This window comes from Nycticebus coucang, chromosome 1 (genome assembly GCF_027406575.1).
Source record: "Nycticebus coucang isolate mNycCou1 chromosome 1, mNycCou1.pri, whole genome shotgun sequence".
NCBI lineage: Eukaryota > Metazoa > Chordata > Mammalia > Primates > Lorisidae > Nycticebus > Nycticebus coucang.
Window position 1 is genome coordinate 126,888,821 of NC_069780.1, and position 13,325 is coordinate 126,902,145.

A 13,325-nucleotide genomic window follows, 5' to 3' on the forward strand; every position below is an offset into this window, starting at 1 on the left:
GACTAAAATTTAATTCTAGAAACATTGTATGTATCTCCTAAAGCCAACGCACAAACTGAAGTAGGAATTATGGGGCTTGAAAACAGGAAATGTCTTCCTCAACAAAGTAGTCTCCCATATCAAGGTCAACGTGAAGGTATACTACAAATGTCTGTAAACAAACAGGCTATTTTAAAAGAGTGCATACTCTAGTAGGGAAGACTGATGTGCCTAAGTAATGATAATGTACCAAAGGCTATAGGTGCTGATGGATGAGACTGGATAAAACGTTGAGGGCAAAGGAAGTTACCCTATACGCAATGGGGCGTCATTGGGGGTTCTGAGCAGGAGAGTGACATGATGAGAGCTCATTACTGAAAACTTCATCTGCTGACTGTGCACCCGTTTCCTTATTGTCAGCAACATTAAGCCACTCAGAACTCCAAGCAAGTTAGATCTGTGGTGATAGAAAAGAAGAGGAATTATTTCTCTCTCCTATGTCCTGCTCACCAAAATTCTGCTAAGTTGATTTATGTGCTGGAACAATAAATTGGAGTAAGAACTGAAGCCTAAAATCTAATGTGTGCTGGTGCTTTCTGTCTAATCACTGTAGTTTCTAAGGCTGTACAGAACCCCCAGGCTGGAGGGGGGGGTAGAGTAGAGGGCTGGAAAGACTGCATGTTACAAATACCTAAGAGAGCGAAGGCTTAAGGTCACCCATGATCGTTTTAGGGTTACACGCTTGTTCATTCATTCAGTCAATGACTATTCTTTACTGAGTGCCATTGTGTACCTGGTACTGTCCCAGGTGTTGGGACAGAGAAATCCAGTATGAGAAGAAGTAAAATAAGACTGGTGCCTTCATGGAGTGTGCAAGCTAGTGGGTAATTCAGACCATACACATTTCAGATAGTGATATGTGATTATAAAGAAAATAAAACAGAGCAACTGAGATGAGGGAGTCAGCACATTAGAAAGGACTCTCTGAGAAAATCTCTCTGTGGATTTGACATTCCAGAAGACATGACTAATGGAGAAAAGCCAGCCATTCAGAGAGCAGAGGGAAGAACATTCCAGGCAGAGGAAACAGCCAGGGCAAAGGCCCTGAGGCTGGAAGTTAGAAAAAGAGGCAGCAGGAACTATAGAGTTTTGTTGTTAGCCACATTCAGAACTTTGAAAAGCCCATCTGAAGTAATTCCTGTCAAATACTATGCTAGTGAAATCTTTTAAAAGTTAATAATTTCATGAGTCTCCTTCTTATAACTTTGTTCTTAATTATCAATTAAAATTTTCTATCTAAAAAATGAGTATTCCAAATAATTAATGTGGATATAAACTGACAAAAACACACCAAGTCTTCAGAAGATCACCTTGGGGAGGGTGGTGCTGGTGAGGGTTGGAAATGAACGGCTGAAAATCATGTACTATTTATTAATTTAATAAATCTGTCTTGATGTCAATGTAATCGAATGTTGCCACAAAATAATGGTCTCCTGCTGCTACATAAATGTTGAGGCCAAGCTCTGATGTTTATTTTCAAGACAGGAGACATTGATCCTTCACTAATAGAATATTACAAGTTTATTTCTATTATGCTAAGGAACCAAAGTTGATTTCATTGTTTGATTTGATGGATGTTGGTGCTGTCAAGAGTTCAGAATGGTCTGGGGCTAGAAGGCCAAGAGAATGAATTTTTTTTTTTTTCCTAATGAGGCATTCTTAAATTTCATTCTAGTATAAAATCAATACAGGAAAACTTTGGGATACTTAGTCTGGGATCTTTCTTCTGCTGCCCCACGGATTGGTACTATTTGGCATAAGATTGTTCTCCCCTAAGACTCTGGAGCCAGACAGTGAGTGAGCTGGATGGGGCCCCCTCGAACTGGAAAGCCAACAGGAAATGTGATGAGAGGAAAAAGACAGCTAAAACAATAGAAGGAGGAAGTGAAGCCAGAAAAACAAGAGAAGAAGAAAAAGTAACAGTGAGCTACGATAATCCAAGAGGAAAACCACACAGAAAAGAAAACAACATAACAAAAGAAAAGAAAAAAGCCCCCAAAGGAATTATACTTTGCTGATTTAGATGCCGAGGATCAGTTTTAGCAATTTCCAGAGGTAGGGGAGTTATGTACAGGGATCTAGTAAATAGATGGTACTGCCCAGGTTTCCCTTTTCCCAAGCAGAATGTGAATTAAAATAAAGATCTTTGTTTTCAGGTTTTTGTAGCACAGACCACACAGCTCCGCAGAAGTGGTACATGTGAACAACTGAAAGAGGAATGAACTTGGTGAAAATTGGAAAGAAGACATGAAGTGGCAAATTTAATAGAAGGGTAATATTTACCTCTTTTAAATACCCAACGAGAAATAGGTACACACCAAATCATGTCTCCTTTTCATACCCTCTAATGAGCAAAAGGATTCAATTTATGATCGTGAAAGTGGGAGGAAATAATGTTTCTCATAAAGCATGAGGCTCTAATAATGCAGGGTGTGCCTTGGTGTTTCTGATCCTGCCAGAGGGATTAGCTGCTTACCGCGCTAGTGCTGAAGTGATATTCCGCAAACTCTGTGCGAGTGGTCCCACCTGTATTTCATCCAACCTGAATTCACAGAGAATCATAATACAGGAAAGAGTAAACATTAAGGGGCAAGGGTGGTTGGAAGCATTTGTGTATCAGATTCCCAAAAGGGCCAGATGAGATAGTGTGATTGGGTGAATATTACTGTCCTGTTGTTTACTAGTTGTGTGAACCAGAAAATTGTGAAAATAATAATGCCTACCTCAAAGGATTGGTAGAGGCATTAAGTGAGGTACTCTATGTAAAACACTTAGTAACTGGAACATCGTAAGAACCTGATAAATGTTAGTTAAAGTCAACATGTTAACAGGTCTGCAGTGTGGGATGCAAGACTGAAATTCTCGGTGTGGTTGAACCATATAACGTGGCTAGCAGTCAACCATTTTTGACCTGCAAAAATAGTGATTTCACATATTTCAATGTAATGTGGTTCTCTAAACTCTCTTATTCTTTTTGCTTTTTTTTTTTTTGTCAGTGATTAAAGGGAAAGAAAAAAGAAAGAAAAAGCAGAAGAGAGAGGAAAAACAGAAAAAGAATGAGAAACTGGGAGTTTATGTGGTAAAATCCTTTCAGGCAACATACTTGAACTGGCAGCTAAGATGATAGGAGGTAGTCTTGTTCTCCACCCTACCCAGAATCCTTTGGTAAGTTCTCTAGTTTTTTAGAAAATTCTTGAGATATGGATGGAGTGGGCAAATGTTTCCTTGAGCCACAAATGATAAATGCTTCTTTAAAAGAAAGCAAAAACCCAAACCATAAAACAGAACTGGCATATCCAAAAAGAGCCAAGGCAAGAACAAAAGAAGCAGGATAGGAAAGTCAGAGCACAGGGACAACTCTTCCAGAGTGATAAGGGAATGTGCCCAGATCTGAGTTCTTCCCTGCCCATGCTGCTCCTCAGACCACCTAAATCCACCACCCACAGCATGGTCTTTGTCTGCCTCCCTCTGGAAACCAGACCAGGCAGACGCCTGGATAAATAGATATAGTGCTCCCCAGCTTCTAATTTCTGGATACCTTTCAAAAATACTACCAACAGAAGAATATACCACAAGTCAAAATTCCTGATAAAAACTATCTTTAATCTAGATCCTAGCAACAACTGTAGCCCTAAGTAGTATCCATAGGATGGTAGACCTAAGGAGTTTTTTTAAAAGCTGACAACGACATTATAAAATTATTTATCTATAGTCTTCTTAGTGAAGTATCGTAATGGAAAAGCAATGTACTCAACATGAATATGAAGGCAGTAGACAATCTTATACACACCCACATAGGAGAAAATGCAATTCAAGTTGTGGGGAGGGAGAACCAGGAGGAAGGGGAGACGGGAGGGCAGGTGATTGGGGTGCTCCCACTTAATGGGCACAGTGTAGGGTGTATGGCACACCTTTTAGGTGCAGGACGCAACTAGAGGAGGGACTCTACCTAACACATACAAATATTGTAACCTAGTTGTTTGTAACCTCACATTACCCTGAAATGAAAAAATAAAACTATGTATCTGATGAGTGGTCTGACTGTACGTGTACCACCTGATGGTACATGATGATGCTGGCAAGTAGCAGGTACCACCACAGGATACACATAAATCTTTAGGAACTGCTATCCTTACTGTATTACGATACAAAAAAAATGCAGCCCGATTGGGCTCAAGGACTTTTTTTTTCTGGCAGTTTTTGGCCAGGGCTGGGTTTGAACCTGCCACCTCCGGCATATAGGGCCAGCGCCCTACTCCTTTGAGACAAAGGCATCGCCTGGCTCAAAGACTTTTTGAACACTCCAAAATAAAATATCAAAAGTGCCCTCTATATCTTTGGCAAGTGTATATAACCATGATAAGAAAGTTTATATCTTATAGCTTAATGAGTGGCAATGGCAAGATTCAGACCTTGGCATAAAACACTTTTAACCCCTTATTTTTAAAACTGTATCAAGGTAAATAATGTGATAGTGGTATAATTTGTCATCTCCCTTTCCTGCCGTACTTGGTAAAGAGGACCCAATTATGTTGAAAAATTATGAAAAGCAAATGTAGTAGGTGCTTTTATTATTATTATTTTTTCCTATGTTTCCATTTCCATCAGAAGGAAATGACACCGCCTGGAATGTTGCATAGCCTCCCTCTTGAGACTGGAGCTTTTGTTAGCTCCAAGAGTGCAAAGACATCATATTGGCATAACCTTAGTAGGTGAAAAACCATTGTGAAGATTTAGGAATGCACTAAAAAAATATAGTAATACTTTTGAATAAAGAACACTCTTTGGCACACTTCCTATTACATAACTCTCAACATTTAATGACAAAAATCCAGCCAGTGAACACGGCAACACTTGGAATTTGTTTTGCAAAATGTGTTAAAGTGTATGAAATTGCCATACATGGTAGTCCTGTTTTTAAAATTTCTCTTCATCTTTGGCTTATGTACAAATCTTTGTATCAGGATAATTTTACTTTATTCCGAGTCAGTAAACTTCAAATTCTTGATAGAGCTAAAAATGACTGGGCTCTGCAGGGCTGGAACTCTTTGGAACTGGGAGATCTGCACACTATGTCTCCTAACACATCGGTAAGTGTTTATGAATATGTAAATTGGGATTTAAAAAACCCAGGGCAATAGGTTAAATAAACAGTCATTGCCTCAGATTAACTGATGCTAAACCAATAATAGTGTGTCAAAAATGTTAATTTGAGGCCCCATTTCATTTATTATTCTGGTATAAGTGACTAAATTGCACAGAATTATAGTTGCAATGACTATTCATTTCAATACTTTTGTACATGACATTTGAGCAGTTTGTGGATCTGAGCATGTTGGCCTGTTCTGCCTGAGACTGAAGTTTCATAAGGTAGTTTGAGTGACAAACATCTCAGAGCTTGCTCGCATTCCTCTGTGGAATAGTCACTTCTGAGAGAAAGAGGTGCGGCTTCGTGGTCTGGGAACAGGACTGTCAGCCAGGAACATGGAGTTCTTCTCCTGGATCTAGTTATGTTTTTTTTTTTTTTTTTTTATGGATCAGATCATGCTAATGGATACTTCTAGGACTCAGTTTACCCAGTTAAAAAAGCTGGTTAGGGAAATTTAATTAACTGGAGTGTATTGAGTATTAATGAATATCTATTAAATGATTTGAAATGAAAAGTGAGAAGAATGCAACTGAGTTGTTATTTTTATAAACTGATGAGTTCGACGAAAAAAAAAATAGATAATTGGCCTTTGGGAAAATTACCCCCAAACAAGAAAATTTATTTTAATGTTTAAATACTGTTTTTATTTAAAACATTTGCTATTTGAAATGATTTTCTTTATTAAGTTGACTTGTTTAGTATTCTATATAATACAATAATTAAATTCACGATTAGCTTCTATTTAAACAAAGTGATAGTCTCTTAGTTCTATATAACAGGGAAATCTTTTCTGAGGTTTCATGCACTGTAAGAATGTAGACATTATTAACCTTAACGTTTAGTTAGGAAAAAAATTAGGATCAAAGAAATGTATAATCAATGTAGAGCTTGTGCAGAGTGGCATAATGAATTGCCTATTTTAAAGTGATAAAGACTTCCAAGAATAAGATGCAGGGTCCAGAAAAAGAAAACTGTCTATGTGGTCAAACAAAATGGGGTCGTTGGTAGTGGAGAGACTTAATGATTGAGTAATTGTGATGTTCTATATCTGAAAGAAAAAAGTTAAAAAAAATCAACCTCAAATACAAATGTTCCATTCTGATGGTTAAGAGCAGTGGTTCTCAACCTTCCTAATGCCATGAACCTTTGATACAATCCCAAGGGGTTGCGACCCACAGGTTGCGAACCACTGGTTTAGAGGGTCAGCATTCCCCTACCCAAAATCGAGGCCTCCAAAGTTAATCAATCTCATATGTGGCTTAAAAAATAAAAAAAGCGACTTTAAAAATATACTATGATTCTTTACACTAGAAAGTTTTAAATCATGAATCTCTTCCTCCTTTTTAAAAAACAAAACTACACAAAACAATGGATCTTCAATTCTATGTCTGGGATCTCAAATTTGGCTCTGAATATGTGTTTCAAATCTCATTAATTACAATATTGGTCCCAGGAGATACAGTTGCTGATGCAAAGAACACCCTTTGTACTCAAAATAATTTGAACAAGGGCAAAGAAGCATTTTATTTACATGTGTAAACATTAAGAGGAAAATAAAACAGAGATGGTTTAGGTAGCTATTGAGATGTTTTAATGATAATTGATTTGATTACTTAAGCTTTAAGGTTAGCATATACCCGATACGTATACACAGAATAGTCATGTTTTTATTTTGTATATTTGTCAGATGATAACATTCTTGTAAAGGTAACTCTGACATTAACTTGGCCAGTTCTGAACTGAGACCTTTTAGCATTTTATTCTTTCCTAAGAGTAAGACCAGATTGTTCTAAATTCCATACCCCACTGGGCAGATCTATAATTTATTTATTTTTTAAATATCAGAAAATATGCCATTACCCATAGGACTTTTCCATGTAATAAATCTGTGTAAAAACCAATCAAATGAATAAATTATAGCAGTAGACAGCAAACAGCTCCTCCTGTTTTCTTTATTTTCCTTTCTCTGTAGGAAATAGGAAATTAAAGCATGGCTATTCATGGTCTTGTACCATGAGAACACATATGGTCATTATGTTTTTGTCCCATTAACAAGTTTGTTAGCTTAGTGGTAGAAAGTAAAGTACACTATAAAGTTGTCTTAATGCCTTACATGAGGAAGGGGGATCTGTTATGTACAGCCACAACATAAAAGTCTTGCTTTAAGCTCTGATGGTACCCATTGGCTGTCTTAAAATGGATACTAATGAGCTAAGGTAAACTGCCTGGTTACACATAAGAATTACTTGGAAATTATTAAAAATACAAGTGCCTGGGCCCATTCCCATGGTGGTTTCTGATTCAGTCAGTCTACAAAGAAACAAACCTCAACAACAAAAATAAAGGCAATTCTAAAATGCCAGTTCTGAGAACCATAGTTGAGAGAGACCCAACACCAGTGCAAAGATAATAACAAATCTGCTTTTTTGATGATGATACAAGGTCCACTCTTGGTTTTTCATGGAAACCTTCCTTTTTCCCAGCTACAAAGGTAGCTCAGTAGATACCGAAGCTCTCTCCTTGACAAATTACTCTGAGCAGAACTTTATAGGGTGTGTTCTATGGGTGACAGAGTCTTGAGATGATAAAAAATTTTTAGGTTAAAGCCAATGGAAATAGAACAATGAATTACATATATCTAACCTTCATGCTAAAAGATGTAAACTGTGGCAACCTTAGACACATTTAAGCTTTCTGAGTAGAAGTTCATTAAGCGAGGCTTACTGGCTCAGCCTCACTTCAGTCACCAAAGCATTGTATAGGTCATTAGTCAGCAACGGCAAATTACTTTTCTTGGAAATTAATCTACTTAAGCCAATATAATTTTTTCTCACTTTCTTTTATCCTTACTTCTTTTATTGGTTGAATTTTTTTATTTTTATATTTTATTTTTTTGCAGTTTTTGGCCGGGGCTGGGTTTGAACCCGCCACCTGCAGCATATGGGGCCGGTGCCCTACTCCTTTGCGCCACAGGCGCCACCCCTTTTATTGGTTGAATTTGTGTCTCAAAAAATTTTTGTTTTCTTTTTGTCATGTCCATCCTATTGTGTTTACATCATCTTTTGCTATAGCATTCTAAGACATTTTCATTTAATCCTGCTTCTACTATTCTTCTTTCTTATCTTTTTGCACTTCACTTTTCTCATTTAAAGTTTCTTTCCTTAGCATCAGCATAGTAGGTCTTACCTCTTCATTTTTCTTTGATTTGTTAGCTACCCCCTTTTTTGATTCTCTACCTCTCATTTTCACAAACTGCCCTTCTTTAACTTTCTGTTGATGTTTTACTCCTATCACTTGCTGTCAATGCTCACACAAACCCATTTCTTTCCATCTCTCTCTGTATATCCATATACATTTTTATGATTCTACTATTAAATGCTTAAAGCTGTTATGTATGGGCTGTACAGGTACTTTTCTCAATTTGAATCCTATTGCTTCTCCCCAACTACGGCTGTTCCTTGTTTATTCATCCTTTCCTGATGTTGCCCTGTCCCACCCACACCTGTGCTCTTCTTCCCAGTCACTCCCCATCTGATGCTCATCTCTTCTAACCTCATGTGCACCCTGTCTGATCTCGCAGTTAAGGATCTCTACAAGATGAATGATGGAGTTCTACTGGGGACCAGGTTGCTTGTGTTTCAAAAACTTTTGTGCATTTACTGAAATGGGATTAGAGATTTGGATCCAGAAATATTCTCAGGCAGCCTTTCAGCCCTGGCACAGTTTTGCTCACCTGGGAGCGGGGCTGAGGCCTATTCTGATGGGCAGACAGGGACGTCTTTCAAGGCCATCTCTGGGCCTTTTCCACACCAGGGGTCAGGATGAATAACAGGCACCACCGACCTAGTTAACCCAGGACGGATGGGAAACCTGTGCCCTTTTCTGAGGCAGATCTACCCAGGTGTGCAGTGCGCCGTCAAGGGGCTCCGTGCCTCTCCGAAGAGTAGGGGGCCGCTGCGGTCCGGCGAGTCACCCGGCCTTTTTGGGCGGTATGCTCACCTCTCAGAGAGGAGGCAGACCCGAGGCATGGTGCTCCCCTGGGGCGCGGGGCGCGGCCCCTGGCGCCTGGCGCCGCCACCCTAGAGGCGCCCAAGGCCGGAGATTCAGTCCCTCCCCAGGAGGGAAGGCAAGTCGTTCCCGGTCGCTCAGCCAGAAGGTCGAGGGAACAGCGCGGTATTCCTCGCCAGCCGGCCCTCTGGGAGCAGGGAGGGGGCGACACCCCAGGAGTAGGGCGGGGGACTGCAGAGATCAATCGTGGGTGCCGGCGCAGGGTCACAGACAGGAGAGGCATGGGAGAGGGGCGGGTGGGGGCCCCCAGGGCGGCTGGGGCCGTGAGTCTGTCTGTGTACTCGGCGGGCGCCCCGAAGTCTGGGGCCGCCGCGGCTCCAGTTCCGCCGGCTCCTGCCGGAGACTCCAGGCCGCACTTTCTCCTCCTCCCGGCGCCTTCTCTCCAGTGAGGAGCCGAGCGCGGGCGGTGCGGAGGGAGGGGTGGCGGCTGAGAGAACAGCCAGTTGTTTAAAATCCTTCTAGAGCAGTTTCTAATTCCCCCCTTGCGCCCGGGTTCGGAGGGGGAGGGGGGGAAGGAGAGCGGGTGGAGGGAGGAGGGCGGAGAGGGAAGGAGGGAGGGAGGGAACAGGGGAGGGAGGGAAGGAGGGAGGAGACTGCTGCTTAGGCTGTACCCGCCACAGCGCGCTTCGGAAGGCCGGAGGGAGGGAGAGGCCTGTCAGTCTCGCACGTTGCCTGGGAGAAAGGGGCGGAGCTTTGGCGTGGGGCGGCCAATAGTGGGGGTGGCTGCGTGGGTCGCCATGGGGACGGGGCTGTTCCCGGGGAGGCTGTGATGGGTTGACAGGTGCGTGACAGTGGGAGCTGCTCTCGGCACAAGCATGTACGGCAAAGGCAAGAGTAACAGCAGCGCCGTCCCGTCCGACAGCCAGGCCCGGGAGAAGTAAGTGTCTTCGCTTCTCACCCACCTCCGCCTTCACACGCGCGCACACTCACGCACGCACTCGCACACTCTCTCGGACACACACAAACACACAGACACTCTCCGCCCGGGGAGAGCCGGGGGTGGGCTCGCAGGGGGAGGGGTGCCCGAGGTGGGGGCGTGTGGTGTGGGGAGCGGCCGTTTCCTAGGAGGTGCTCGCGTGGGGCGGGCGGCCGTGGGGGGCTGTCGGAGGGAGGGAGCGAGTGTGTTGAGGGGCGGCGGTGGTGCTGGTGGTAAGGATGGAAACTTGTTTGGGTGGTTGAGGGAAATAACCCGCGGGTTCACCCCCTCACAAAGTAACTTTAGAGCTGGGGTCCAGGGCTCCGGGGACTCCGAGAGCTGACCAGGGTCGCGGGCGGGGGGCAGCTTTCTGGAGAAAGGCGCGCGGTGGGAATGTGGGTGTTTGGGGGGTCAGCTGGGGTCGGGGCGGGCAGCCCGAGGAGCGCAGTGGCGGGGGCCCGGGCGCTGGGGCTCGGGGCCGGAAGCGCCGGGCGAGGTGAAGGCGGCGGTGTCGGGCGCCCGGCGGGCGGAAGCCGGGCGCGGAGCGGCAGAGCGGGGCCCCGCGGGGCGCGGAGGGCGTGTGCGGGCGTGGGCCGGTGGGCGTCGGGGCTTTTCCCGGGTAGTCGGGAGACCCACAGCCCCCGGCGCTTCGCGGGGCTGGAGCTGAAGCCGGGCGGCGGCGGGTGGGCGTCTGGGTGTCGCTGAAGTTTGGGAGTCAGGGAAGGACCGAGTTCCCGGGGAGCAAAAGTGTGCTGGCGAGGAGCGAGATCTGGTGGCGGAGGCTGATGTTTCTGCCTCTCGCAGCACAGCTAACTCCGCAGCGGCGGCTGGAGAACTTTTGCAGAGACTTGCTGCATCCCAAATGTGTGGGGGCCGCGGCGGCGAGGGCGGTCCCCGCGGGGCGGTGGTCGGGGGCCGCGCGGAGGGCAAGTTGAGCGAGCCGCGGCCGGCGCAGCGAGAAGGGCCGTCTGCGGTGGTCGGGGGCAGTGGTCCGAAGGCTTTTGTGGGCAGGGGAGAGGCGTGGAGGTGGGAAGGAGCAGCTTGGTTGGGGTTGTGGGGTGATACAGGTGTGAACTTCGGTGGGAGCCCTCTCCTGGCGCAGGATGCCACCGTCACGGCACGCGGCGAAATAGGGTTGTTTGCTACTATTCTTATGTATTTGTAACGGTGATTTGGTAGTTACTAAAAATGACAGCAAATAGTTTCTGTGACCACTGAGAAAGAACCCCTCCCTTTTTTTTTCTGTGTAGCAGACCATTGATTCCCAGTCACTACCTCAACTCTAAGGGTCGAGCATATCTTCGTCATTGAACGCACCCTGTTCAGAGGGGGTCAGCCTGGGAAAAGTCTGAGAGCATCTCTCAAAGGTACTTTGGGTTACCTTGAGCTCAGAAATAGCTGCGTAAATATAAAACAGAATGCGCTGATGACTTAATTTCCCTCCTTGCTTTAGGTAGCTAAGTCTCCCCCTGAAAGTTTCTTGTGCCCTAGGGATGGAAGTATTTCCTAATCTTTGCGTTGGCAGTAACCCAGCTCCCATAGGATTTAGAGGTGGTAGGCCCTGATGTAGCAAAACAAAACAAAAAAATTATCAGATAATTTCTTTTCCTCTGAGATATTTTCTGAGGACCTACGTTCAGAGGATATTGTTGCTGTGACAAAGAATATATAAAAGACACAGAATGATACACCGGTTAGGAAACAGCAGTGACTAGAACTGAAGTTTTCAAAAGTGGCCTAATTTGTGTGCGTCAATCATTTGTTTGTAATATACTTGATAAAAACATGTAAAGGAGGATGTTTTAAGGATTACAGAATATTTGGCTTTCACATTACTGGGAGTAAAAGAATTGAAATACGTTGAGGAATAATTGAAGGTGACTGAATATGAGAGTCAAAGTTTTGGGATTTTAAGTGGATTTTCAGGAATAGGTTGAACTTTCATTGAATTTCATTTGTATCCTTATGACTTGGTAAAAAATTTTTTAAGTTTCTCAGATAGTAACAAAGACGTTGGAACTGGTAGGTCTGTGGTCCTTTCTAACTATAATTTTGTGATTCTTGGTCATGGGAACAAATAGTTGCCACTTTTACTGTCAAATCTCCCAAACTGAACACCAAGTAACAGTCTACTCTTCAGAGCAAAGTGATGAGGGCTCTGCTAGATGGTGCTATTTGATTTCAACATATTTCTTCCATTCATTACAATTGGCAGCAGAAATTCTTGACTGGCTTGCCTTATGAACTAAATGTAGGTGAAGAGGCCACTTTTGGAGAATTGACAATGAGTGTTTTGGGTTAATTATTGTTGCAACAATTTCTGAGTGAATGTTGTTTGAACCTAAGGCAAACGTTGTGGTAGGTTGTATTTTATAGAATGAACTTAGTTTCATTTTGGTAGGAGAGTTTATCTGATTGCTCAATTTTTACCTTTATGTTTGTTTAGGAATTTTTCTTTCTTTCTTTCTTTTTTTTTGAGACAGAGTTTCAGTTTGTCGCCCTTGGTAGAGTGTGACATCACAGCTCACAACAACCTCCAACTCCTGGGCTTAGGCAGTTCTCTTGCCTAAGCCTCCAAACGTCCAAGTAGCTGGGACTACAGGCACCCGCCACAATGCCTGGCTATTTTTTGTTGCAGTTTGGCCAGGGCTGTGTTCTAACCTGCCATCCTCTATATATGGGGCCGGCCCCCTACCCACTGAGCCAAAGGCGCTGCCCTATTTAGGAATTTAATAGCACTATTCCACAACAGTGTACTAACATCTGAAGATGGGAATCTTGAAGTTGTCTTTCTAGTAGATGTTACTAGTTTTTTTTTTTTTTTTTTAATTTTAAGGTGGCAGATTATAAAAGGTACCTGAGTGAAAAGGAATTCTTCTTTAGTAAGCAAAGTATAACTGTTCTGATCTTTAAAATCATAGAAATTAGCTGGGTATGGTAGATCATGTCTGTAATCCCAGCATTTTGGGAGCATGAGGTGGGAGGATTGTTTAAGGCTAGAAGTTTGAGATCAGCCTGGATAATAAAGCAAGATCCTCATTTCTATAAGAAATTTAAGAAAACAAATCATAGGATTTGTTTTTCAGTAATAAATAATACATACTTTATTTATTTTGCAGTTTAGCTGGGGTTGGGTTTTAACCCACCACCCTC

General features: G+C 43.2%; 1 protein-coding gene across 6 annotated transcripts in view; it reads left to right on the top strand.

The window, feature by feature from the left end:
* Nucleotides 1–13,325, top strand: part of SSBP2 (single stranded DNA binding protein 2) — a 516,465-nt gene that overhangs the window by 192,148 nt on the left and 310,992 nt on the right. For 5 of the 6 annotated variants that reach the window (XM_053587295.1, XM_053587249.1, XM_053587257.1 and 2 more), the window contains exon 1: nucleotides 9,861–10,133. The exons of the other annotated variant lie outside the window; for it this stretch is intronic. Coding sequence is in view for 4 of the 5 variants with exons in the window: in XM_053587249.1 (XP_053443224.1) it covers nucleotides 10,072–10,133 (62 nt within the window). In the remaining variant the exon portion in view is untranslated. Of the gene's footprint in view, nucleotides 1–9,860; nucleotides 10,134–13,325 lie in introns of those variants that run through there. 6 annotated transcript variants of the gene reach the window in all.